The 27,142-nt window shown below is 55.2% G+C and overlaps 1 protein-coding gene across 1 annotated transcript in view; it reads left to right on the top strand.

The window, feature by feature from the left end:
* The window catches only part of CABIN1 (calcineurin binding protein 1), a 132,246-nt gene extending 108,639 nt beyond the window's left edge, over nt 1-23,607 (top strand). The window contains exons 30-37 of the mRNA XM_036736470.1: nt 5,042-5,205; nt 5,908-6,004; nt 6,581-7,171; nt 7,724-7,798; nt 16,518-16,722; nt 20,492-20,656; nt 22,761-22,963; nt 23,180-23,607. Coding sequence (XP_036592365.1) covers nt 5,042-5,205; nt 5,908-6,004; nt 6,581-7,171; nt 7,724-7,798; nt 16,518-16,722; nt 20,492-20,656; nt 22,761-22,963; nt 23,180-23,323 — 1,644 coding nt within the window. The 3' untranslated portion in view covers nt 23,324-23,607. The remainder of the gene's footprint in view (nt 1-5,041; nt 5,206-5,907; nt 6,005-6,580; nt 7,172-7,723; nt 7,799-16,517; nt 16,723-20,491; nt 20,657-22,760; nt 22,964-23,179) is intronic.
* Nucleotides 23,608-27,142: the final 3,535 nt, after the last annotated feature.

Below are 27,142 nucleotides of genomic sequence, written 5' to 3' on the forward strand. Positions count from 1 at the left end.
AAGCCCTGGGACAGTAGAGATCAGGTGGTTCAAACAAGGAAGCTGGGCCTCAGAGGGGCTAGGTGCCTTGTTCAAGGTCACACAGCACTTGGTAGAGCTGGGATTTGGGCTGCAATCTTCTGGTATCAGAGAAGCACATTCTGTCTGGCCCCCTAGCTGCCCCCACCTCACTTCCTGGGTGTCTGAAGGAAGGGCCTTTCCCATACCTTCTCCTGCTTAGGTCCTTGTCCTTCAAGGCTCAGAGCAGGTATTGCCTCCAGGAAGCCTCCCCTGGTCTTCTCCACCTAGCCCCACAAGCAGCAGAACTTGAAGAGAAGGAGACTCAGCCAGGTATGACTAGAAGGAGTGCTGGGGAGACCCATTTGGCAAGTGCACACAAGAGCTTAGGTATACCCTTTGCTCCTGCTGGGACCTGCTGGGACCCAACATGCATCCAATCCTGAAGGACTGGAGAGCTTGACCTCCCTGAGGACAGCAGCCACCATGTTCTGGGGAAGTCTGGACACGTCCCTTCGAGGAGGTCTGTAGAGGACAGAATTGAGGGGCCTGGGTACCCTCCCCATAGAGTCCAGGGCTAAGGTGTCAGGCTGCCACATACCCCACCCTGACTCTTGAGCTTGGGGTTCGGTAGCAATAATTCGGCTAGCAGTTGCTGTGGGGGTGAAAGACCAACACAAGCCCAACAACAAAAACGCTACCAGCACAAGTTCTTTTGATCGCTTTACTAAGGAAAATAGCGTTAGGGGGTTAACAATCTTATTTCAAACCAACATACAAATATCACTCACTTAGTTCAGGGGGAAAAGCCAGGACCCTGAACTTCAGAGCAAATAGAAACAAATTATAAAGATACATTATAAACAGACCAAATACAATTCATAGTTACCAAGAAGGCTTCAACATCTGGGTTCCACAAGCTGGAGGGCTCTTAACTACAGCTGCCCAGAGTCTCCACATCACTTCTCCAAGAGTGAGAGGCCTGCCCCCCTCAGCCCCCCCCACCAAAAGCTCTGTTCTCTCTTTGTATACACTCTTTAGCTATCATCAGATGTCATCTGAGCCATCAGAACTTAGGTTCCTACTATTGGCTCTGGTCTTAGCAACTCCCCTTAGGACCCTGAGGGCTTCATGCCCACATAGGCTTAGCACCTAGTAGGTAGGGGTTTGGGCCTGGGGCTTTGCACCTAGTAAGGCCCAATCAAAGACAATTAATTTATCATTCTAAAACAGTTAAAAAAAAAAAGTCCCAACTTAATTGATATTACAGGTTCACTGAAACTTTTGAATCTTTTTCATTCTAACCATGCCCTTCCCCCACCCCCATCTTGTACTTGTGAAGATGATTTTCTGAGCCTGAATGTAACACTTTACCTTTATCCTAATTGATCCTTTGGATAATCAGTCAAAAATCATGAAGCCCCTCTTAGGCATTGTGCTGACCACACAGAAGTCAGACCATGTGTGCTGCAGGAACCCCTGTATAAAAGAATGCGCCAAATATTTTTAAATTGACTACCAGGTATTTTGGGGAGAGAGGACCCCAGCTTCTTGCAAAAGAAGGTGCTTCCCCTTAGTCTTGAAGTAAGCCAGGAGGTGAAGGGGAGGAGGGAGTGTATTCTACACAGGAAGGCACAGCTGGGCAAAAGCACACAGTCTGGAGATGAAGGGTCTCGTCATGGAATTGAGGAAGATGTGGCATGAGATAGGCGTGAGAAGACTGGGGAGGTGGGAGGGGACTGTGTTATGAAGGGCTTTGAATGCCAAAGCAGAGCATTTTATATGTGATCCTGGAGGCAGTAGGGAGCCACTCGTGTTTATTGAGTAGGGGGGTGACATGGTCAGATCTGGGCTTTTAGAAAATCATTTTAGTGGCTATTTGGAGGATGGACTGAAGTAGGGAGTGACTTGAGGCAGGCATACCCCCAACAGCTATTGCAGTAGACCAGTTGTGAGGTGCTGAAGGTCTTCACCAGGATGGGAGCAGTGTCAGAGGAAAGGAGGGGACATATTGGAGAGATTCTGGAGAGGTGAAGTGGACCAGGGATGGTGCAGAGGTGAAATGGACCAGAGATGCTGGAGAGATGAAATCTACTAGGGATGTTAGAGAGGTGAAATCGACCAGAGATGCTGGAGAGATGAAATCTACTAGAGATGTTAGAGAGGTGAAATCCACCAGAGATGCTGGAGAGATGAAATCTACTAGGGATGTTAGAGAGGTGAAATCGACCAGAGATGCTGCACAGGTGCAATGGACAGGCCTTGGCAACTGCTTGGATAGGGGTGGGGGGTGGTCAGTGAGAGATAGTAAAGACCCTCAGGTGACCCCAGGTTGGGAGCCTGAGGGACGGGAGGATGGGAACGCCTTGACAGCGACAGGGAAAGTAGGAAAAGCCAACACTGGGCTCCTGTGTTGGCCAAGATGTGGGAGCAGAGGCCTGGGCATGACCACTTCGTGGCCTACTGCCCAGGCTCCTGGTCCCCCAAGGTGGGGAGCAGAGAAGCCCACTTAGTCTTTCCCCCTTAGTCTTATTGACCAGCATCATGGAGATGTGGGGCCAAAGCACTGGCCTAGGAGGCCAGAAGACCTGAGTTCAAATCTTATCTGAAACACTGGCCCTGGGCAGGTCTTAATACCTCTTTTAAGTGAAGGTAATACTAGATTGAGAGGGTAGTTGAGAGAGTCAAAAGAACGCTTAAGAACCCTAGGGTATTGTGGAAAGATTGGCTGTTCATTATTCTTTGTGATTATCAGGTGGGGCCTAGGCAGCTAGGCCAGTCCCACCAGTGGCAGAGGAGCAGGGACCCAGCACCCTGACCCAAGGAGGCTCTGTCCTGCTCCCCTCTCAGGCAGGGTAGGCAGCTGGACAAGAAGAAACACTGAGGACTGAATGACCAGATGGAGGAGGAAGGCTCACCGCCACCCAAACCTGGTTTCCTGTGTCCCACAGTCTCCTGCCAGCCCTTCCTTGTGAGGGAGATGGGCTGAGGAAGGCCCACTGCTGCCTCCCTGCCAGCCCCTCTCACAATGTGCTCAGGGCTTGAAGTAGGGCCCCGTTCCCAAAATGTCTGTGACTACACCAGTGGTTCCTACTCCGTCTCAGCTGGCCTAATACCTTGATGCTAAAGAGAGGGGAACCCATAGAGGCCATCTAGTCTGAGCCTGTTGAAAGCAGAAACACCTTGTAGTGTGGGCCCAGCCATCCCTGTCTGTCTGCATATCTGCCTCTCTGTCCATCTAACTCTATGTCTGTTCACCTGTCCAACTGTCCACTTGTCTCTCTGCCTGTCCATCTACTTATCTGCCTGCCTATCCGTCTGTCCATCTCTCTTTCTTTTTGTCTGTCTATCTGTCCATTTTTCTGCCTTTGCCTGTATGTCTGCCTGCCTGTCCACTTGTCTAGGAGGTACAGATTCCAAGGTCACCCCAGAAGGCTGGCCAGAGGGGATTGTCGAGAGTTGGCTGTCTCTGTGCTGGGGATGTTTCTCCCAGTGTAGTGTCATCTGCCCGTCTAACGAGCCTGGCCCAGCTCCCGGCCCCCGGCCCACGCTTTGTCCGGCCTCTTCCCAGGGCCTGTCCCTCCGGGCCCTCCTCGTGTCCTCACTTCCTAGCCTTGTGACCTGCCTCGTCTTTTCCGTTGAATTATTTTCCTGTGGCCTTTGCCCTCCATGCTGATGCGCTGTTCAGCCGAGTGCTGTGAGTGCTTAAGAAGTAGTATTTATTAAGCACCTACTGTGTACCAGGCACTGTGCCAAGCGCTTTATGGGAATCATCTCGTTTGATCCTTATGACAACCCTGTGAGGTAGGTGCTCTTGCTCTGTCCAGTTTATGACTGGGCCTGGATTTGAACTCGTCTTCCCGACTCTAGATCCAGGGCTCCATGGTGGTGGCCTTGTGTCCCTTGGACAGATCCCTGAGACCCTGGGTGGGCAGGGCAGGGCAGGCCCCACTCTGGCTGGCTCTCTTTTTCTCTCATTTCCCCAGTGGCTGTGGCTTCTCTTGCCCGTGAGAATCCCCTGAAATTGGTGCCCGTGGGCTTCCTCAGCCAGATCTCTCTGACCCTGGGTGGCTGCAGCCCTGTCCTTGTGGGGGGAGCAGGCACTAGATGGGAATACAGGCTCTCAGTGGGAACCTTCCAACCACAGCAAGTGGTCAGGGGAGGGAGGGCTGGCCCTCCAGGACACAGCTGCTCTATCACTCTACCTCTTCCTGTCTTTAGGCTCAGTCACGTGGTTCTTTTATGGTGGATCCCAGCATGGTGTGTGCCCAGACCTTCTCTGTAGTCACTCCAGCCCGATGACTGCTAAGATGTGTTGACTTTTTGGTCCCTGGCCAGTTGAAGAGAAGCTCTTTGCAGCCAGGGACCCCTGCATCTGTGTAGCACAGACTAGGCCCTTTATACTTAGCCCTAAGATTCTGGAATCTTGTGAACGCCTGGGCAAGAGGGGTTGTCAGTGAGCCAAGAGCCGCAGGAATTCACAGGGGCTCTCTTCTCTGCTGCCAGAGGACACGCTGCTCAGAGCTGACTCCAGATTCAGATATTCACATCACACTGATGCCGCCCTAGCCCACTCCCAAACCTGAGACCTTGCCCTTCTTACCTCGGTTAATTGAATATTAAACAAATATTTTCTTGAGCAGAAAAGCGTGTGTCTGCCAGGCCCTCCAGACTAATGTAGGTGTGGCAGGAAGGAGGGACGGCCGCCTCTAGGCTGCTAGCTCTCTGTTCTGGAAGGGAGCTGATGCTCAGGTCCTCCAAGGACAGCTCAGGGGGGCAGCTGTCTGACCCTCTATCTTTGGACGTGCCTCTGGTTGAAAAAGCCCACCTGCCCTCCCCAATATCAGATTCTGTGCCCGCAGAGCCCCACCAGTGGTAGTGTGCTAGTGTGTGTAACATTACTGTTGTGGGTATTTGGCGTGCTGGGCCAGAGGGAGGCTGACCTACCCAAGAGCCAGAGGGCCTCTGGGGGCCACCAGTGGCAGGGGTGGGCAGAGGCCCCACATTGCTTCCCTTAATTTCTCTTGCCTTGGTTTTTCTGCAGGGAATCTGGCGCATCCCCGTGGATGAGATCGACCGCCCAGGCAGCTTCGCTTCTCACATGAACCGTTCCATCGTCTTGCTGCTGCAGGTGCTTTCCCAGCTAAAGGACTATGGCACGCTGCTGAGGGTGTCCTCAATGCTGCAGAGGACACCTGACCAGGGGAAGTAAGTGGGCACCACCACCATCCTGGAGCAGGGCGAGGCCTTTGGGAGGAGCGGGGGTGGGGTATGCAGGTTCCTGGGAAGGCCATCTGTAGGGAGACGGAGTGAGCCAGCTGTGGGGTGGGGGCTTTGGGTCTGGCTGCTTGCAGAGTGCTCCCAGGAGCTGGCTGCATTCTGGGGCTGGTGGGGCTGGAGTCTGGGGACTTTCCCATTTCCCCTGGACCGTGGCTAAGTGTGCAAGGAGCACCATCCCCAGTGTGAAATGCAACGAGGGGCCTGGGAGAGATGACACCAAAGGCATTGGCACTGATGAGTGGCAGGGGCCGACCGCTGTGATCCCGTGGCTGAGGGGGATGGTCTAGAGCTCTCCATACCTGGATGCCGACAGTGCTAGATGGCCTCCCTGCTGTCTGTTGCTGAGAAGTGTTTGGTTTGGGGGAAGAGTCGGATGCACCCTCCCCTAGCTCCCTGGCTCATTGCATGTGTGTGGAGCCCTGTTGGGCCCAGCTGAGCCCACGTGGGAGGAAGGAAAGAAGGGGGGAGGAAAGGAAGGGAGGGAGCCAGCCCATCTGAAAATCTGGCTTTTGGAGCTGGTGGCCTGCATGGCTATGCTGGCTTTCACTGATACTCTGCCCTGGGTTGGTCTGGGTGTGGAAGCTCAAACCCCAGCCAGACGTCTTGACGTTCAGTATCACCATGATGTAGGAAATACTTGCGGGATGCAGACCGCCAGGTCCTGGCGCAGCGGGCCTTCGTCCTTACCGTGAAGGTGCTGGAGGAGACCCTGACTGAGCTGACCGAGGTGAGAGCAGACCGCCGGTGCCTTTGGCCTCCTGAGTCAGGCCTGTTGCCTGTGTGGGCCTAAGCCTGCCCCTCAGCCTCCAGCCTGGCCTGCTGGTGCAGGGGCCTGAGATGAGTCTGAATTTGGGAAGGAGATTTCCAGGCCAACCCAGAGCCACAGCAGGTTTGAGTTGGAAGGGTATTAGCAGAATGACTCCCCCCCCCCCCCCCCCCCAGGGAGCTTACTGTCTCCTGAGGCTCTTTTTTGTGCTGAGCCTTCTTTGCTTGGCCGCCTTTCTGGTCTGCAGCCTTCAGAGAAATCCCCAGTCCTGTCCTCCTCAGTCTCATCTCCTCTCTCCAAGCCTTTGTGCTGGCTAAGCCCTATCCCTGGAGTAGCCATCCTGGAGCTCCCCGGGGGCAAGGGCTGCTGCTGCTCTCTCTGTCCCTAGAGGCTGCTCATGCAAGGCCCACTGAGTGTCTGGGAATGAGCCCCATTGGGATGCTTGGCTTCAGGCAGGTCCCCACACAGCCCTGGTTCCTCACTCTCCAGGAGAGTGCTCTGCTGGGTGGGCTGTGACCATCCTGTGTTCTTCCCCAGGGGTCAGAAGGCCACAGGATGACCACAGATGTTTCTAACAAGCCAAGTGCTGACGATGGTAATGAGGCCTTTCCCAAGAAGCCAGCTCTGTCTGACTGCGGGGGTGGGGGAAAGGGGGTAGTGCCCAACCATGGCCCCTCAGCTGTGGACACAGCTGACCCCAGCACTCTCAAGGAACATCCCCGGGTAAGCTCTACGGAGCCCATGGAAATGGAGCCAGAAAGGGCTGATGCGGCCCTCCGGCGCCCTGAAGCAGAGAGGCCTCCACCTGCTCGCACACCCAAAGATAGAGGGCCAGACGGCCGCCCCCCTGAGCTGTCCTTGGAGGACCTGAGCATCAGCTCCCGGCAGCAACAGCTGCTTCCACAGCCGCCACTGCAGCCACTACTCACCAAGGGCTTGGGCCAGTCAGCTCTCGATGAGGGTGGGCAGAAGCCCAGCCGCAAGAGGAAGTTACTGGATGACCCCGAATCTGGGAAGAGCCTTCTCCTGGATGCTTACCGAGTGTGGCAACATGGCCAGAAGGTCATGGCCTATGACTTAGGCAAGATTGAGAAGATTATGTCTGAGACCTACATGCTGATCAAGCAGGTAACTGAGGGTCTGGAGTTAGCTTTGGGGCTTCTGTAGGGAGTTGGGATTAGGGACTGGAGGTACATGGAGGAGGAGGGGAAAGTCAGGGCAAGCTTTGGAGCTCACAACACTGTGGTTAGTCAGAAGGCCCCATCAGGCGTTAGGATGGGGCGGCTCATGCTGCTGTGTGCACTTGGAGGCCCCCATAGAGAGTTGGAACTGGGGGCTAAGGGTACCCAAGGGTGGGGGGATAGAGCCAGAGCAAACTTTGGGACTCTTGACACTGCAGTTGATCAGAAGCTTTCAGCCAGAGTTGAGCCCAGGGTCCAGGGATCCCAGGGGATGCATGGAAGGGCTAGAGTCCACTGTGGGGCCCTTAATGATGCTGTTGTCAGCCGGGGGGCCCTGTTTGAAGTTTAGTCCTGTTGGGCTCCCTGGGTTCCCCTGTTCCACATCCTGTTCTCAGGGGAATTGCTGACTTTGGTCAGAGCCGTGTCCTCGGTGGACTCTCTCTCCTAAGCTGAGGCCAGTGCCTGGGGTCTCTTACACTTCCTTTCTCCCTTTGCCCAGGTGGACGAAGGGGCTGCTCTGGAGCAGGCGGTCAAGTTCTGCCAAGTACACCTGGGGACATCAGCCCAGCGACAGGTAATGAAGATCAGAGCTGGGCCCTGGCCAGGCTTTGATGACCAGGTCACCAGCCTCACTGGGCAAAGAGGCTGCACTCTCCCCTCTGCCTGCAAAGGAGAGGGGCTCATCTGCCCCTGGCATCGGCCTGGTGAGCCCCTGGCTGGGCGATCTGAGCCAGGTTAATGCGAGCTCACATCTCTCAGGAGCTGGGAGGTTTGCTAAGTGCTTTACAAATACGGTCTTGGCAGACCGGAAGGGAGCTGCCTCCTGTTCTTGTTCCATGTGACTCATAGGGAAACTGAGGCAGGATTTGAACCCAGGTCTCACTGACTCTAAGTATGGTGCTCTGTGCACTGACTGTGTGCACAGCCCCATGCTTGGGCCCAAGGAGTTCAAACACACCATGACATGATGGGTCCCTTATAGAGGCACATAGGTGTTCGGTGGGGCCTGAAAGTCAAGAGAGGGCCTGCCAAGCAGTGGGGCCAGTCTGGGTAAAGGCTCACATGTGTGAGGTGAGGGGCTGGAGCCTCATGGTGCTGTGCCATATAGGGCCTTGAAAGACAGGCAGAGGGGACATAGTGAGTGGCCGAAGATCTGTGGGCCTAAAAAGGGGCAGTCCTGAGGATGGACAGAGTCCAGAAGGGCCTTCCGGGGCTGAGGCAGCTCAGATGACGCTGGCGCAGGGGGGTGGGTAAGCACAGGGAGCGCAGTTTGAGGATAGCTGAGCAGACACACCTCTGGGCCCAGACTGAGGGCTGACCCGCCACAGAAAGCATTTGAGCTGGGGCTGAACCAGAGGAATGGCAGGTCTAACGGCTCTGGGCTCCACAACTCCAGGCAGTGTCTCCCAGGATGGCACTGGGGCCCCTGGGCTGTTCAGAGGCTGTGGTCTCCCTGCCATCCTTGACTGTGACTGCTCTGGTATTGAGCTCCTTGGCACATGTACCTCACAGGGGTGTCTCCAGCCCAGCAGGGACAGGCCTTGTAGCCTGTGCCCAGTTGCTTTCACAGCTCCGCCAACAACGCATGACCGAGGCAGCCTCCGCTAGTGTCTAGAGCATTAGGTTCAGAGTTAGTCTCAGCCCTGGGCAAGTCTCTTTACTCCTGGGCCTCAGTTTCCCCATCTGTGAAGGAGGGGATTGGACTTCATGACCTGATACTACTTCCTCATGGTTCCCCCCTCCAACCCCTCCCTAACTGAGGGATTTTCCCTGGTCCTTGTGTGTCATGTTCACCTCATGATTCCCATCTCGTCCTACATCTCTGCACACATGGCCTTCCATCTCCCATCTCCATGTCTTTGCATTGGCTGAAAGGCCATCTCTCTTCCCCTCTGCCTCACGACATCCCAGCTCAAGCACTGCCTCCTACATGAAGCCTTCCCTGATTGCCACCCACTACCCTTGCATTTAATTGCTTTGTGTTCATTTGGGGTTGGGTCCATCCGTGTCTCTTTGGACTCTCTGCGTCTCCAGCTCCTTGTGAGCCCTGACTTGGGGATGGATGTCATGCCTGTGGGGCCTATAGGTGTCTCCTAGGGTGGCTGAGAAGAGAGGGAGCCTGTGTTGGCCAGACAGCACGGGTGCAAGTCAGACCTATATCCTCCAGATACCAGGATGTGAGGACGTCTTCTTGCTTCACGAAGCGTATGACATGCATGCACAAACTTGATCAGCCCAAGCTCTCTGAGATGGCTGCAGTTGAGAGTATGATTGTGCGTACTTTTTAGAAAAGGAACTGAGGCTCATAAACATGAGATGACCTACCCATGGTTGTGCTCCTAATGAGCAAGTGCAAGAGGCAGAATTCAGACTCTGGCTCTGGCTGGCCAAGAGCCAAATGACGCACAGGTCCATGCCCCGGGCTGCAGTGGTGCGTGTGGTTGGGCAAGGTCACAAATCATAGAATCCCAAGATTTCTGTGAGAGGGGTAGGGCCTCAACACTGTCTTGTCTAACCCAGTTAGGTCAGGAAGGTGGAAATAAGGAGAGTGACCATTCCAGGGGTGGGAGACACCCCTGCAGGTACACCCTATGGGGGAGCCCAGCAGATTGGCCTGGCTGCCAGAAGCATTGAGTGCCTAGAAGGGCAGTTTGTAGACAGGCTTCAAAAGACTTAAAATGCCAAAGAGGTTTGATCCTGAAGATCATAGAGAGTGCCTGGAGCTTATGGAGTTGAGGATGATGTGGTCAAGCCTGTGCTTTGGGAAAATCACTTTGGTGGCTGAAGAGAGGATGGACTGGAGGGGTTAGAGACTGAGGCAGGATGACACCCCCTACCCCAGCAGCTCCTTCAGTAGTCCAAGAGTGAGGTGACGAGGGCTTGTATCAGGGTGGGAGCAGGGTCAGAGGAGAGGAAGAGGCATATTTAAGAGAAGCCGGAGGTGAAATGGACCAGAGATGCTGCAGAGGTGAAATGGACCAGAGATGCTGCAGAGGTGAAATGGACCAGAGATGCTGCAGAGGTGAAATGGACCAGAGGTGCTGCAGAGGTGAAATGGACCAGAGATGCTGCTGAGGTGAAATGGACCAGAGATGCTGCAGAGGTGAAATGGACCAGAGATGCTGCAGAGGTGAAATGGACCAGAGATGCTGCAGAGGTGAAATGGACCAGAGGTGCTGCAGAGGTGAAATGGACCAGAGGTGCTGCAGACGTGAAATGGACCAGAGGTGCTGCAGAGGTGAAATGGACAGGCCTTGGCACCATATTGGATCTGAGGGGTGAGAAAAGAGTGAGGAGTCCAGAATGACCCCAATTTGGGAGCCTGAGGGACTGTGAGGATGGGAGTGCCCTCAACAATGAAAGGGAAAATAGGAGGAGGACATTTTAGGAGACAGGGGAAGTGTTTCCCTTTACAGCTGTTGCTTGTCCTGAGTGGAAAAAATACTTACCCTGATGTTTAGTATCAACATGGCTTAGATCTCCAGGTTATCTTTGGAAAGTGTCATTAGGAGGAAAAACCAGATTCAAAAAGCGTATTGTGAGCCTCATGACAAAGTCATTTCCATGACTGGGGGCATGTAAGTGAAGTAAACTAAATCATGAGAGAAGCAGTCCTAGGCTCCCCTCTTGTGGGAGTGGGGAACCAGCTCTGGGCCAGGCCCCTGCTGCCCACCCCCCTCCTTAGGAGCCACTGACCAGGTGTCCCCAGAGGGCTGTGGCTCTGCCGGGGTCTCCAGGAAGGCAGGGGTGGGGGACATCGGGGCCCAGCACTGCTCTCCCTCCTCCCAAAGACCAGCCATTTTGTTTGCTGTTGCTCTTCTCAGTTGCCATGACACCCCCTCTCTCCTGGAGGTGGACTTCTGGGCCTCATTAAAGCCGCAGTTTGCTCCCTCTGCCCGCTGCTTGGAGCAGTCAGGACTCACACACTAGGAGGAGACGGGGGCTTCACCCTGCCTGCCTTCCCTTTTCTTGTCTTTCTTGTCCTTTCCTTGCCTTCCTTTTCCTCCCCTCCCTCCCTCCCTCCTTCCCTCCCTCCCTCCCTCCTTCCTTCCTTGCCCCCTCCTTCCCTTTTTCCATCCTTTCCTTCCTCCCTCCCTCCTTTCCTTCCTTCCTTCCTCCCTTCCTCCCTTTTCCATCCTTCTTTCCTTCCTTCTTCCCTCCCTTTCTTCCTTCCTCTCTCCCTTCCTTTCTTCCTCTCTCCCTTCCTTCTTTCCCTCCGTCCTCCATCCTTCTTTCCTTCCTCCCTTCCTTCCTTCCACATCCTCCTTCCCTCCCTTCTTCTTTCCTTCCTCCTGCCCTCATCCCTCCCTCCTTTCCTTCTTCTCTTCCCTCCCTCCCTTCTTTCCTTCCTCCCTTCCTCTCTCCCTCCTTCTTCCTTCCCTTTCTTCTTCCTTTCTTCCCTCTCTCTCCCCCTTCCCTCCTTCTCCTTCCCCTCTCTTCTCCTTCCCTCTTTCTTTCCCCCTCCTTTTTGCCTGCCTTTGGCATCTCTGTGTCAGACCCCAGGTGGAGTCCTACACCCTGCATGTAAGAGAAGACAAGGTCTGTGGGTGAATGGGTGACGCTCTGGAGGTTGGCTTACCTGGCAGGTACTCAAGGTAGAAGAGGATAGAGGGCCAGTGCTGGGGAGGGGAGAGGGGGATGTGGCCAGGCAGAGCAGTGCTGAGGACGGATGTGGGGACCGATGCAGGAGGAAGTGGGAGCGAGCCCTTCTCTGAGTGGTGGGTTTGGGTGCCTCCTCGCACTCCCACCCGCAGCCCGAGGGCCCCGGGGCCAGGCAGCATCGTCACGATCCCAGGGCCGCTGCCGCTGCGTCTCCATCCTCTGTGGTCTCTGTCTCTGCTGTTGCTCACAGCAGCCGCGGCTGCGGGAGGAGGAGGAAGCTGAGGAAGCCGCCCGCCATCTCTCATAACAAAGGATAAAGCCGGGGCCTCTGCAGTCTCTGCAATGCCCCACCCCCCTCACTCGCCAGCGGCTGCCGGTCGTCGGGCGGCTGCTCCTGGTTTTTCGGCTCCCCACCTCATCGGTTCACGCGAGTCTTCCTGGGCTTCTCGGCGTTTCCTCACTTCTCACTGCCCCTCCCCAGCTCGCCACCCTCCTGCGCCACCGGCTCTGATGCTCTGGGAATATTTCTTGTGTGAACGGGATCTTGACCTTTCTGCTTCGGGTCGGGGAGAGCATCCCGCACTGGAGTCGCCAAGCGCATCCTTCCCCATCTGTCATGTTTGCTAATTACCTCAGTTGTTTCAATCGGCATTTCTCTTATGGGGGGGGGCGCGGTTTGGAGCCACTTTCCTGTGGTTGTCAATACTTGGTGATTTTTCTGAAAACTCTCAGCTCCCCTGGCCCTTTGTCCCTTGCGACACAGCTCATGCCTTACACTTCTGCATTAATCCTGGAAATCATGACCATTGGTGGGCAGCAGAGGGTCATCCTCATTGTATGCATTACCTCCTTATCTCTTCACTGCCCCCACTCTTTTGGTGGGAGGGAATACAAGGGAAGAGCCTTGAGGACAGACCTGCTGAGCCCAGGGTTAGGAGCTGTACCTTGCAACTCTGAGGCACTGTGAGGTGGACACTTTGCAGGCTCTGGAACGGCACGCCTGCCAGGGCCAGCCTGGCAATAACTTTCTCCTCAACTTAGCTGAGCTGGTCCTTGGGGGGCAGGACCTGTGGTATAGGGTGGGTGCGAGCACTTCCCCAGGTGGCCACCAGGGCCTCCCAGTCCTGAGTCCCTATGACTTCTGAGCATTGTCTGACTTTGAATTTGTAGAGAAATCCTAGGCAAAAACACTTATGCTTGAGGCTGGAAGGTGGAGATGGAGCAAAGGGAGGAGGTGGTTGCTGGCTTTGATCATCCCCAGGGACAGGCAGGAAGGCGACCCTGGATCCAGAACTGGGAAAGGGCCTGGAGGGAAGCCCAGGGGCTAGTACAGGACAGAGCTGTGGCCCAGTGGACAGGCACACTGGGCTCACTTCCCAGGTCCGGACATGCTCAGGGAGTCCTGAGGGCTGTGCTTCCAGGGAAGGCTAGTGGCTTTGTGGCCCCTGCCAGGCTCCAGAGACATCTGGAAAGACTACAGGTCAGCAGAGGGCTGCCTGAATGTGAGGAGAAGGGATGGGCCGAGGGATGAGGATCTGAAGGAATGAACAGGTGGGATCTGTCCACTTTACCTCTCAGGACCCAGGCAGGAAGTCAGAGTAGAGGTCCATGTGCTTTACTTGTAGAAGAAGCCCTCACTCAGTGCCTGTTTACTCTTACTTTATATCCACTTCTAACCATATTGCTTATCTTGTTCTCCAGTCCTTAAAAGATGAGAGCAAACAGTGAGAACAGGTCCCTGGCTTTACTAAAGGTAGAAATTCTAAGAACAGATAGCAGGAAAAGAATATGGAAGGGACTCTCCCCACACCAGTGGCCCCTGAGGTTACATTCCAATCTGAAATGCAGTGGCTCTGCGATGCCCAGATTGGGCTTGTATGGGGCATATGGTTCTGTGGTAGACTAGAAGTTGGCAGGGGAAGTATTAAATCCATGCTTTCTGGTTCTGTAGTGTGAGGAAGACCTGAGTTCTAATGTGACCTCAGATCCTCCCTAGCTGTGTGACCCTAGGCAGGTCACTTTACCTCTGTCTGTCTCTAGCCTCCCCCACCCTTAAAAACCACTCCTTCAAGCTAGAAAGTGACTGTCTGTCCTCTAAGCCCCCCCAACCCTCCCATCTGACCTCCCAAAGAAAGCTCCTAACATGAAACCCCCACAATCTGATGGAATGAGCGAACATTTATTTCATACTTAATGTGTGCCGTGACCTGGCCTGTGAGGGTTACAAAAGCAGAGACCTTCCTGCTGGGTGCACATCATGGAATGGTAGGCACAGAGACATGTCATGGTTAGAGAGTGACCAGGACTGTGAGTCTGGTCCTAGGGGAGTGGGCTGATACATCTTTTCCAGGAGTAAGGAGTTGATTAAATTTTGGTGCCAGAACTGGGGCTGGGGGAGAAGTGGAGGGAGAGAGCCTGAGATAGTTATTCCCCAGGATGGGAGTTCCAGACATGAAGGGGTTTGGTCCTTCAGGGCTTGTTTTCAGAGGCACAGAGCCTGATGCCATGGCAAGGAGTGAATCTGGTTTTGGGTCTCATAATTACCCCCAAACTGCTCTCTCCAAAGTCACCAATGATCCCTTAGTGGCAAAAATCCATTGGTCTTTTCTCCATCCTCATTCTCCGGGACCTCTCTACAGCCTTTGATGCTATGGATCACTTTTTTTTTTTTGGAGGGGAGAACGCAAGGCAGTTGGGGTTAAGTGACTTGCCCAAGGTCACACAGGTAGTAAGTGTCAAGTGTCTGAGGCTGGATTCGAACTGAGGTCCTCCTGACTCCAGAGCCGATGCTCTATTCACAGTGCCACTTAGCTGCCCCTATAGATCGCTTTTTCTTCCTGGATCCTCTCTTCACTCTGGATTTTCAGGACATCTGTTCTCTCCTGGTTCTTCTCCTGTTTCTTGACTGTTCCTTCTCTGTCTTCTTTGCTGGATCTTCTTCCAGGGCATGTCTCTTAACCTTGGGTACCCCTTATCAACGCCCTTGGTTTAAATTGTCATCTCTGTGCAGATGATGCCCAGACCTATATATCTAGCCCTGGTTTCTGAACCTCCAGTCTCCCATTTCCAACTATCTATTGAACATTTCCAATAGGGTGTTGCAGAGACATCTCAAGTTCAGCATGTCCAAAATGGAACTCATTAACTTCTTCCCAAAACTGCCCCTTCTTCCAAACTTCCCTGACACCCTCAGGCTCCCAACCTAGAAGTCATCCTGGATGCTCATTCTCCCGCATCCCCTCATCCAGTCTGTGGCCAAGGCCTGTCCACTGCACCTCGGCACCATCCCTGGTCCATTTCACCTCGGCACCATCCCTGGTCCATTTCACCTCGGCATCTCCCCAATACTCCCTCTTCTCCTCTGACACTGTTCCCACCCTGGTGCAGACCCTCATCATTTTGCACCTGGACCATAGTAATAGCTGCATGTGGGTCTGCCTGCCTTGAGCGTTTCCCCACTCCACTCTATCCTCCACTCAACCACTAAGGTGATTTTCCTAAAGCCCAGTTGGACTGTGTCACTCCCCTACTCAAGAATCACCTGTGGCAACCTATCACCTCCCGGATTCAATACAAAATGCTGTTTGACATTTAAACCCTTTTACAGCCTGGCCCCTTCTTCATGTCTCCTTCCCCTTCACCCCTTCTACTCACCTGTTCCCCCAGGCCCAGAATGCTCCCCTATCTCACTCTGTTTCTTAGAATCCTTGGTTTGCTTTGAGGCTCAGTTCAGATTCCCCTTCCTTCAGAGCCTCCTAACTCCTCCCTCCAACCTGATTTTTATTTATGCTTTATGGGTTTCATATTTGCCTCTACGTTGTTTTCCCAAAGGGATATGCGGTCCTCAGGGGTGCTAGCCATGTCCTGGGGGTGAGACAAGATTGATAACACTGCCTGGAAGGGCCTGTCAGTGGTAGGCCTTGTCCAGGATTACCTGGCATGTTGGCAATAGATCAGATCAGAACTCAGGTCCTGAAGACACTCTTCCCACTGGGTCCTCCTGCCCCCAATCCAGAGCCAGGGACCTAGAGTCAGGAGCAGAGCCAGAATGACCTGGAGCCAAGGAGGAGCCTGGCTGCCTCAAGTTGCCCATCATGAGCCTTCCTAAAGCCAGCCCATCAGGATGCTTCCTGGATGGAGCTCTGACTGCCAGGCAGGTTGTCTGTCCAGGACCTTGACCCTTCTCTGGCCTGGCAGGATCCCAGAGACATTGGCTCAGTGCTGTCAGAAGACAGCTCACCTGGAGGGTGTAAGATTAGACCAGATGAGTAAAGGGCCTTGAATGCCCATAGGGAGCTGGACTCACCATGCGCCCGTGAGCAGGAGAGTGACTTGGCTGGAGGAATGCCTTGTCATCACCTGTGTGGAGGAACGAGACAGAGGGGCCGACAGCCCTCTTGACGGGGGATGGGGAGCCCTTTGAGTGAGTTGGGGAGTGCCAGGCCTGGAGCTTCAGAGGTCCTCTGGCCATCTGGGAGCAAGGAGGGAGCCAGAGGAAGCTTGGGGGTTCGATGGGAAAAGCCCTGAGCCTGGAGGCAGAAAGCCCCTGGGCAGGTTACATCACTGCCGTCTGCCTCAGTTTCCTCAGTAAACAGCACCCATGAAACAAGCTGGATTAAATGAGGTAATATTTAGAAAGTGCTTAGTGTCTATGCCCTCCCTCTTCACCTTCTCTTTCTCTGTGTCCACAGGCCACAGGGGACACCCCCACCACGCCCAAGCCCCCTAAGGACAGCAGGGAGAGCTTCTTCTGGGCCAACACAACGGCCTCCCCGGCCCTCCAGCCCGCACCCTCAAACTCTGACCCGGCCCCCCCTGACATCCCCCCCAAGTCCAGGTCAGCTTCTGCCTCCAAGGATCCTGAGGCCCCTCCAAGCATGGCCTGTCCGGCTCCAGGTAAGGCGGGCCTCCTTGTCCAGCCCCGCCCACTTCCCAGTATCCTTGAAGCCTCATTGAACCTGATTTGCAGGGTCAGAGTCAAAAATGAGCAGCCAGTTCCTGAGTGGCTGAGCCAGGACCAGAACCCAGGTCTCCTTAGCCAGGTCCTGGGGGTGCCAGGCAGCAGGTTCCTGACAGAGTGTGGCCAAAATCTGAGTTGCTGCCAGGCTGCTGATGGGCCCTGCCCATTGAGCCTCTTGAGGGAGCCATACTGGACCATCCCAGACATGCCCAGCCCAGCTCAAGAGTCATGCAGTCAGGAACTGGTGGAGGCTAGGGCTCAGGTTCGGGCCCAGGCTGCTCTCCACACCCTCCTGTGTCCCACATTCAATGAGTCTGTCAGCAAGCATGGGCCAAGGCCCAAGGCTGGGGACATGGACAGAGAATGAGACAAGATGAGCTGCCCACAGGGGACCCAGGAGCACCCACAAATCTTTGCAACAGGCAGAAAAAGTGCACATGTGCACAAGGTAGTTAGATGTGTGGTGGTTTGGGAGGGGTGGCTCAGGCAGGGGCTGGGGGGATCAGAAAAGGGTTTGTGCATTCTGGGGAGGGGGCCAACCCAGGCAAAGGCTTGAAGATTTTCCTTCAAGGAGGCCCCAAACAAGGCCCTAGGGAGCCACTGGAATGTATTGAGGAGGGGGTGACATGGTCAGTCCTGGGCTTTAGGAAGGCCAGGTGGATGGGGCACGGGGGGCAAGGAGAGACCAAGGCAGGCAGACCCTGAGGCGGCTCCTGCCACAGTCCAGACATGAGGGAGGACACAAGGGTTTGCACCAGGGTTGGGGTAGCATCAGAAGGGAATTGGGGGGATGTTGAGGTTACAAGATTGGGAGACTGGGGACAGTGAGGCCGTTACCAGAGAAAGGGGCAGAGGAAGGAGGAGGAGTTCTGTGTCATACCTGGTAAGTGTGAGATGCTCAGTGGGTGGGGGGTGATGTGCAGGGCTGGACGTGCAGGTGTGGGAGTCACTTGGTAGAGAGAAGACCGTGACACCCGTGGGAGTGGAGGGGAGCAGTGCAAAGGGCCCAGGACAGAGACCTGCGGGACAGGGGGACACTGGGGGTGCAAGGGCGTGACTTGGAGGAGGAGAACCAGGAGAGGGGCTGGTTAGGGGGTCAGTAATAACCCTTCAAATGCAGCAGATTTGGAAGGAAGAGACCTGAGAAAGTGTCCTCCAGTTTGGCTACTAAGAGCTCATGAGGTCAGAAGCCACACTGCAGAGTCAGGACAGGGTTGGTAGGGCCTGGGGGTCCTAGGAAGCCTCAAGCTTCGTTTGGACTTGCCAGCCCAAAGAGGGAAAAGAGTCTTCTTGGGAACAAGGAACACTGTGCTTCTCACAGTTGTGGTCATCGTAGGTGTGGCCCTTTAAATACTCAAGCCAGGCCCACTTAGCCCCGACTCTTCTCTTCCCTGTTTCCTTGTATGACCTGGATTCCAGGCTTTTCCTGTCCTGGCCCCTTCTCTGCACACTCCCCTGTGCTTCAGCACCCTCCTCAGTTGAAACTGCAGAACCCAGAACTGATCCCAAGGCGCCAGAGGAGGTCTGACCAGAGGGGTCCCCTCCCTGATCCTGGGAGCCAACTTGGCCCCCAGGTGTCACTGCAAATGCCTGTGGAGCTTGTGGTCCACTAAGACCTTCCCTTTCTGCACATCTTCTCATCTTACATTGGTGGTGCTGACTTGTTGGTTCCAAAGGGCCAGCCTTGCGTCCCTGTGCAGTTTGAGCCTGTCCAGAGCCTCTGAGGTCCTGATTCTGCCTGTGTTCACTCCGTCTACGCCTTTATACCTTATCTGAGGCTGCATTTAGGGGGCCCAGTTGCCAGGACTGGGGCAAGAGCAGTGGGCCAGACAGCCTCTTGTTCAGTGCTGGGCACCTCTCTTGAGGAAGCCTGTGAATAGGCCAGAGGGAGATGTGGTAGACATCGCTTGATCCAGAGGGCTCTTACCTGGCTCTGTGCCAGGACCAGACTCACAGCGCAAAGGCTACAAATATTAAGTACCCGCTGTGTGCCTGGCCCCGCCGGCTGGGTCTGCCCTTGGGGAGCTGAGGATCCTGGTAGGGGCCTGGTCCAGGTGTGGCAGGAAATGATGCTTGGCTTGCCTGGGCCCCTTCTCAAAATGGAGGTTCCTGGAGGAGCTCCCCGATGGGAGAATAGGCCCCAAGAAGAACTAGTGCAAGAGGCAGTCTTTGGCCCGCAGGGGGTCATGTTCCCCAGATAATAAGGAGCAGAGCTAGCATTTAAACTCAAGACTTGAGAGCCCCCCTTGGTGCACCCTGGAGACAAAGGAGTGGAACCTCATCTCTCTCAAAACCCAGCCGATGCTCCGATCCCTGCTTTCCGTCGGTGTGTGATTAGATTCTGGGCCATCGGTGACTCTTGCTGGAGCAAGACTGGCTGGCCTTATTTGCAGGGGTGGGCTGGGGAGGCAGGGCATGTCAGGGCATGTCAGCAGCTGCCCAAGAGGGCAAGGGCTGAGTCTCCGGTTCTGAATATGCCACCATGTGCGAGCCATTTCTGGCCCCAGACACACTTGGAGCCATGAGTGGAGGCTGATAGAAGCTTTGCTAGGAAGCTGATCCTTATACGCAGGGGCTATCCCACTGCAGACAGGCTATCCCAGGAGGTAGTGAGCTCCCCATCTCCAAGGCTGGCTGCCCCAGGTGAAATCTGGGAGGACTCTGGGAGCCTGTTCTAGGAGAGAAGATATGTGAGCTCTGTCTCAGCTGGGCTTTCTGTGCAATCAGGAATCTGGGTCAGCCAGAGTGGGTGGATGAGAGTGAACAGGAAGGGCTCCTGCTGTAGCCCAGCCCGCCTCAGAAAGCCTGGCCTGGCCCCCAACGCTCCATTGCTGACTCTCTGTGGGCTCTCAGAATTGTGGGGGGCCCCCCAGGCTCCGGGTGGGACCACCTCTCTTCCTCCCTCTCCCAAGGCCTTCACTACCACTATCTGATCTCAGTCTATGCTCAGCTTGGGTCCCTCTTCACCAGTCTGCCACCAGACACCCCATGGACCCCAGTTCCTGCCAAGTTCTGTCTCTTTCCCCTCCCATATGGGCCGGGCAGGACCTCGCCTCCTGGGGCTTGAATAAGCGATGCCACCAGAAAGGCACAGGCATCGAGTGACAACCCTACGGCCCATCTCTGCCCACTGTCTCGTCTTGCTGAAGGTGCCTGAGTGGTTCTCTCTTCATTGCTGGACATGGCGCTCCCTGCCCAGGCCTCCTGGCCAGGCTCTCTCATTTCCTCTTACCTGGTGTGTGCCACTTGGGGCTTCTCACCTGGTTGCCATTTGGCCCTGAGCTCAGAGCTCGTCTGGGGATCTGGGGTTCCTTCCTTCTTCCTTCCCATTTCAACGGTCCCATGGAGTCCTGCTTTGGGGCACTTGGCGGCCTGAGGGTGGGGAGTCTAGATTTTTCTAATGCCCTCTAGTGCTCCTGTCCCCTTCTTGACCCCCTCCAGTCTACCCAAGGCTGCTGATGCCTTCCCAGTGATGCCAGGGCCAGCCAGGGCCTTCTTAGTTTCCCTTCTTAGGCCTCATTGGTGCTGACCAGTCTTCCTGGCCCCTCCCTCCCCCCCCCCCCCCAGGTAGGGCCAGCACCCTCTCAGGAAATGTACCCTGTGCTTTTACGGAGGGCAAAGACAAGGGGGATGAAGAGCCATAACCCTAGGAGGCCAGCCCCCGCACGTGCCCTGTGGAAGCCCTGACTCTGTCTTTGGTGTTAGGGGAGGAGCCGGCAGCCAGTGGTCAAAGAGGCACCTTGGGACCTCAGCAGCAGGAGACCCATCTTGGGCCGCAGGTGGACCCGGCCGTGGCTGCCACGCATGACCCTGAGCTCAGGCATGCTGAAGCCATGACCAGCGCCATCGCGGGATGTGCCTGTGGCCAGGGTAAGGGTGCACTTCCCCGAGGCTTCGAGGGCATTCCTGTGTTAAACTCCCATCGTTCTCAGAGTCCCCTTAGGATGGAGGGAAAGCCGGGTTCTGGGGAGCCCTACTCGGACAAACAGGTACCCAGACTTTTCCAAGGCTTCATCAGGTCCACAGGTCCAAAGCTCACAGTCGAGTCTCTAGGGGGCAGCCAATAAATATGAAGCACCTACTGTGTGCCAAGCCCTGTGCTAAGCACTGGGACACTGAGGGCCGAATATGGCTGGGACTCTCTCATCGCCTTCCCGGCCCCCCCCTCCCCCCGCCCCAATGACTGGACCTGACAGTGAGGGGCAGAGTGATCCTGGGCAAGTCAGAGATGTGGCGGTGCTGCCCTAGGCAGGCAGGGGGTCTTCATGAGGGAGGCACTCCACCCAGAACTGCCAGGTCGAGTCCTACAAACTGCCTAGACTTGTGCTCAGTGCTCCCCTCTCCTCCTTTTCCTCCCCTTACCCACTCTCTGTTCCTCCTCCTCTTCCCCTCCTCCTCCCCCCTTCCCTTTCCCCTCCTCCCCCTCCCTCCTTTCTCCCCCTCCCCTCTCCTCCTCTCTTCCCCTCCCCTCTCTCTCCTCTCCCCCTCCTCTCTTCCCCTCCCCTTCCCCTTCCTCTCCCACCTATACCTGGGGTTTCCCCATCTGGGACCTTACTCTGTCTTGGTCCCAGGCCTCAGCATAGCTGTCCTGAGGCCAAGGTACTCTCTGGGCTGTTCCCATCCTCCCCTGTGAGCAGATGATTGAACTTGAAGCCAAAGGGAGAGAGAGGCTGGGGCATCTTCTGGGACACCTGGGCAGTGCCAAGGGGACAGCCCAGAGGGAAGGGTGGACCTGGTGACTGGAGGGCATGGAAGGACTGAGGGAGCCCCAGCCGCAAGGATGTTCAGTGGGATGGCTCTGCCCGTCAGTCACTACACATGGATGTGCCCTGTTCCACGAGCCAGCTTCCCTGCCGGTGTGCGGAGGGACAGTGTGCAAACAAACTCCTCACTGGACAAAGGGATAACTGAGGGAAGGCTCTGGCCTCCAGAGGGAGTGGGGAGGGCTTCCCAGAGGAGGCGGGATTTTAGCAGGCAGCCCCTGGGGGCAAGAGAGGGAGCGGCTTGGTGGCTTGGTATCCAGAGGAGGGTGAGAAGATGGGAGGGGAGGGGAGAGGTGAAGTTGGGGGAGAAGACTGAACAGTTGAGTTTTGGAGGGAGTGGTCCCACAGATTATGGTCTAAGGAGGGCATGGCCCTTTCTGGGCATGATGGAGGTGAGTAGGCTGGGGAGCTGAGTGGTTCAGCCACCCAATGGGTGTCGCCTATGAAGGAGTGGAGGGGGGCAGGGGGGAGGAGGGCGAGGGAGGGGAGGGCAGATGGACTGGAACTGGGAGCCAGGCTCGGAGGGGCCGGTCCTGGGGTGCCCTAGAGGTCAGCAGACAGAAGCTACCAGGCTCTGAAGGAGGGTGGGGTGGGGGACCTGGGAGGGGCAAAGAGGAGCCAGGCCCAGCGAAGGTGGAGCTTGGGTGGGAGAGCCAGGAGAGGACCAGACTGCAGGTGAAGGCAGTTGCCACCCCCTCCCCGGGACTGGCAGCCGTACAGGAGGCTTTGGGGAATTGAGACGAGGGGGTGTAGAATGTGAGGGCCAGGATGCTGACGGCCAAGGCCCAGAATGAGAGAGGGCTGCTGGTTAAATGCTGAGGAATTCAGCCTCAGGGCGGGGGTCTCTCGGGGTCTGGGACAGGTGCTGGGCACGCCAGGGCTCGAAATCCTTTCTCTGGGATAGAAGGAGGGCTGGGGGCTGGACAGGCAGCCTGGCACGTTACACATGCATACACCCCATAGACCACCCATGTAGACACGCACCCAGCCCTTTCACCCACTCATCCAGCTAACCTAGCTCCCTTGCTTTTTCTTACTCTGTGCCTTTGCCCAGGCTGTCCCAGATGCCTGGGCTGCCCTAGGGCCCAGTCCCCAACCCCAGCCCTTAGACTCCTGGTCCTCGAGGCAGGGAGCAGAAACCGAGCTGAAAGGGACTCTGGGGTCCAAAGCATCCGCTGCCCCCTCACCTCCAGTCTCTGCTTTCTCTTCAGCCTCCAGCTCGAAGCCTTCGGGAAGTCTGGCACCCCGGGCAGAACCCCCCCGGGTCAAAGCCCGCCTTCTGCCCACCATGCCCAAGCTCGTCATCCCCTCCTCCATCTCCAAGTTCCCCCCTGAGATCACCGTCACTCCCCCGACCCCCACCCTCCTCTCCCCCAAGGGCAGCATCTCAGAGGAAACCAAGCAAAAACTAAAGGTAAGTGAGGCTGGGGGCGGGGTGGGGGAGGGAGGGGCACCAGCCCAGGGGTCTGGCCAGCCTCTGGGGGCGGGGGTGAGGGGTGTGCCAGGGCAGCTGGCTCTAGGATGGCACCAGCCCGGGGCACCCCCCCCCCACTAGGTGACCTCACTGTATGGTGGCAGCCCGTCGGGGTGGAGCAGGGGGCCGGCCTCATTGTACCCTCCCTCTCCCCAGTCGGCCATCCTGAGTGCCCAGTCCGCTGCCACTGTAAAGAAGGAGAGCCTTTGCCAGCCCGCCCTGGAGATCCTGGAGATGTCCAGCCAGGAGTCGTCCCTGGAGAGCGAGAGCGAGGAGGACGATGACTACATGGACATCTGAGGGGCGTGGCCTCCGGCCTGGCTCCGCCCCCGGGAGGGCCGGTGCTGCCCCATGGGGGAGGGGGGCTTCGCTGGGCTTTTCCCGTGGGCGGACACGAGGGGGCGCTTTTTCTAAAGCTCGTGCCCAGGGCTCGCTGAAGCAGGACGGAGCGCATCCTTTTCTACAAGTGTCAGTTTTGTAAGAGGCAGACGCGCAGTGGCTGGACCCGCCTGGGCCGGGCAGTGTCCCGGGGCGTCAGCCTCGAGCTGCGCGGCTGGTTGTTTTCTAATAAAGTGGACAGCGTGGCTGTGTGGGGCTGCTTGAACTGGGCGGCGGGTCGTGCCAGGGTGGGCGGCCGTGGCCCGGGGCTCCCTTGGCAGAGGCTCCTTGGCTGCACCCCTCCCCCTTTCCGCGACTCAGATTAGGCTAGACTGTCCGAGGGACCGCAGTGGCCTGTGAGGATGGGGAGCTCGCTCCTTCATCACAGTCCAGAGAGAAGTTTTCCTTGAGCAGGCAGTTAATCTAGGACCACCGCTCCCACGTCTGCTCTCGGCCAGGCTCACCATGCCTCATTCCTTCCAGCAGTCGCGTGGACATTCAGTCAGTCCACAGGCATCGCTGGCACACCTACTATGTGCCAGGCACTGTGCTATCATCCGCTCCAGCTTTTCAATGTCCCTCTGAAACCGTGGGGCCCAGAGCTGATCCTGGGGCAGGAGAGGCCTGTCCTCTCTCTCTTCCCTTAACCTTGCCCAAGGACTGACTTCTGCTGAGCTTGTGGGCCACTCAGGCCAGTCCGTTGGCCAGCATGCCCTTTGCAGTCTGTCCAAGTCATGGGCCTGGGGCTGAGTGTGGATCTTTGTGGCCCTCCGCTGGAGACCTCCTGCCGTAGAGAAGGGGAACCATGAGTGAGAGCGCTCTGGGTGCAGATCACTGTCCCATATGATGAAGGAAACCGGCATTGATTAGGCACCCACTGTGTGCCAGGCTGTATTTCATTGTGTCCTCACAACAACCCAGAGAGGCAAGTGCTGTCATCACCCCATTTGCAGATGGGGGGAGTCAGGTGAAATGACATCATATGACCTAGCCAGGGTCATGTGGCTCCAGAGGGTGAGGCTGGATTTGAACTCAGGTCTCCCTGACTCTAGGCCCAGTGCTCTGTGGCACACCCTAGTGACCTCACAGGGACTCCAGGCCTGGCACTATCCATTGTGCCATCTAGCTGCCCCAGCTAGATAGGCAGATAGAGCATTTATTAAGCATCCCCTGTATGCACAAATGCAGGGGAAAAGGAAGCCCATTCCCTCAGGAGCTCATAGTCTCATGGGGAAGAGATTCTAGAACACAGAGCTGAAAAGTGAGGGTGGGATGGAGGGGGAGAAGTCAGGGGCTGAGCCAGGTCTGAAGGGAGCCTGGCAGCTGTGGATGCTCCCTCCAGTGGGAGCTCAGTGTAGAAACTCTGCCAAGAAGGGACGTGAGACCAGTTTGTCCAGACCTCTCTGTGGTGAAGCCAAACTGGCTTTGAGTAATTGCCACTTCTCTTTCTAGGAGGTCACTAAACAGCTCGGTGGTTTGTTTTTTTTTCCATCAGCAAAACTCCTCTTCCCAACCTTCACCTAAATTGAGAAAGAAAAACAAAAGCTCTGTTACGAATGATGGTCATGGAGCTCTTGCATCGGTCACATCACCCTCCTGCCCCCAAAAGAAAGATGACTCTATCTGGACTCTCCCTTCTGTCAGGAAGGAGGTGTGAGGCACATTTCCTCACCGGGCCTCTGGAATTGTGGCAGGTCATTGGGCAGATCAGAGTTCTCCCTTGGTTCTGCTTGCTGCCTTTGCCGCAGTTCATCTAGGTCTTCCCAGGCTTCTCTGAAGCCATCCCCTTCCTCCTTCCTTACAGTAGTATTCCATCACATTTATGGATCCCAACTTGTTCAGCCATTTCCCCAATTGATTGCCACCCTCAGGAGCACCCCTTTTTCAATGGGCGTATAAGCCACAAGCCCGCCACCACGATTGCCTTTGGCAGTCAAGAGTGCCGCAGACCTTTTATTAAAATGTTGGTGTTATTAATAAAATGACTGGTCACCCAGAGCATCTGTCTCAAACTTTTAAATGCCACATGGCAGAGACAAATACCCAATAAGCCTTGAGTAGCTCTACCTCCCCCTCTGACCATTTGTCTTCTTCCCATCTCCCCCCAATAACAATCCTATCCTGTCTTTGGTCTTCCCTTTGCTCCCTTTTTAGCTAAAACCAACCCTTTCTGTTCTTAGAATCTCTCACCTGCTCAGCTGTTGAGTTCGGCCTTTGCATTCCTGATCCTCCCTGTAGGTTGGGTCAAGCTCTTCTGTTCATCTAACCTGGCCTCTGCTTCCATCTTATGTACATTACCCCTTAAAAGTTAGGCTGGAGAGGTCCCTGTGCATCCACATCTGTCTCGTCAGACAAATCCCACTCTTCCTTTAATGGAATTGTTTCTCTCTCTGTCCAGAGTTTCACCACTGTGCCTCTCCCATCGCTGTTGGGCTAACTTTCCCCAAAGTGCTTTCCTCCGTGTGATCCCCCATGTTATTTCATTGCATCCATCAAAATCTGCCTCTAAATCTAAGGAACATGTCAGAGTGTGCCCAGATCTCCTCTCCTCTACCACAAAAATCAATCAGTTATACTGCAATAAGTCTAAGGAGGAATTTGTGAAAGGCAGCTTCAGACCTCTTAGCAAGAACAGAGCGTTCTAATAATTGCCCAAACTCAGTATATTCCTACCCAGCTTTCAGGGCTATTGTTTTGAAAAGTAGTAACTATTTACCAAAAAGCCCCAAAACCCCTTATCTAGAAGTGCGTTGTGGACGGCAAGAGTAGAATCTTTGTGGGGCTCAAGATGCTCCCAGACACAGACTGCGACATTCTTACCAATGATTTTACAAGGATCTGGAACATGCAGGGCCTGGATTTAAACTGGCAGCTTTTGTCATGAATCCATCACCAAGGTCTTCATCTTCTGAAGGGATGACACTACTCTGAGTGACAATTGGCAATCGGCGGAACTCTGTAATGATGTCGACAAAAGGAAAAGGGAATGCTTTTTCTTTTTTTTTTTTCAAGGAATGCATTTTAATGTCCACTTAGGTTTCTTGTCTTCTTGGGTTTAGTTGGCTACTTCATGAAGTCATCTGCATCCAGGAAACATTTTCCCTTGGAAATTCTGAGTCAAAGGGGTTTGTCCCAGACTGCTGTTCACAAATTGTCCAACTTGGCCCCCTTCCACAGAGATGGGCCTTTCCATTTGCTTTCTGGGGCAGATTTGCTGAGGGGTTTTTCCAAAAGATCCACTTGCCTGGTTCCAAATTGTGGAATGCCCTTTGTTGAGGTTCCTAAGGTAATGCTGTTCAAAGCTGCTGTTGACAGGACTTAGTAGACTTGAGTAAGGCCTGACAAAACCTAATTACATTGGCCTTGAAGTAATTAGTTCACATGGTGAACACTGAGCTAACCTTGTGAGGGCTAGAGGAAAACCATCAAGCTGGGGTGCCTACACTCTTAACATTTTGGGTTTCCATATGAACACACCATTTTTTCTTTTCTCCTGATTCAATCCCCAGAGGTCAGAGAGGTCAAGCACAAAGCGGGTTTGAGACAGGATTCAGACATCAATAGCAGGGAGAATGAAGAGATTAGCATATAGGAAAGGGAAGCATGGAATCCATGTGTGGAGGGAGAGGCACAACCCCCAAGTCTGCAGAATTTTCATCTAAGTGCCTGGGGAGAAGGGAAAGTCATTTGGAACAAATTGGAGTCTCTTTGCCCAGACACAGCAAGGATGTATAGCGTAAT

This window comes from Trichosurus vulpecula, chromosome 1 (genome assembly GCF_011100635.1).
Source record: "Trichosurus vulpecula isolate mTriVul1 chromosome 1, mTriVul1.pri, whole genome shotgun sequence".
Lineage (NCBI taxonomy): Eukaryota > Metazoa > Chordata > Mammalia > Diprotodontia > Phalangeridae > Trichosurus > Trichosurus vulpecula.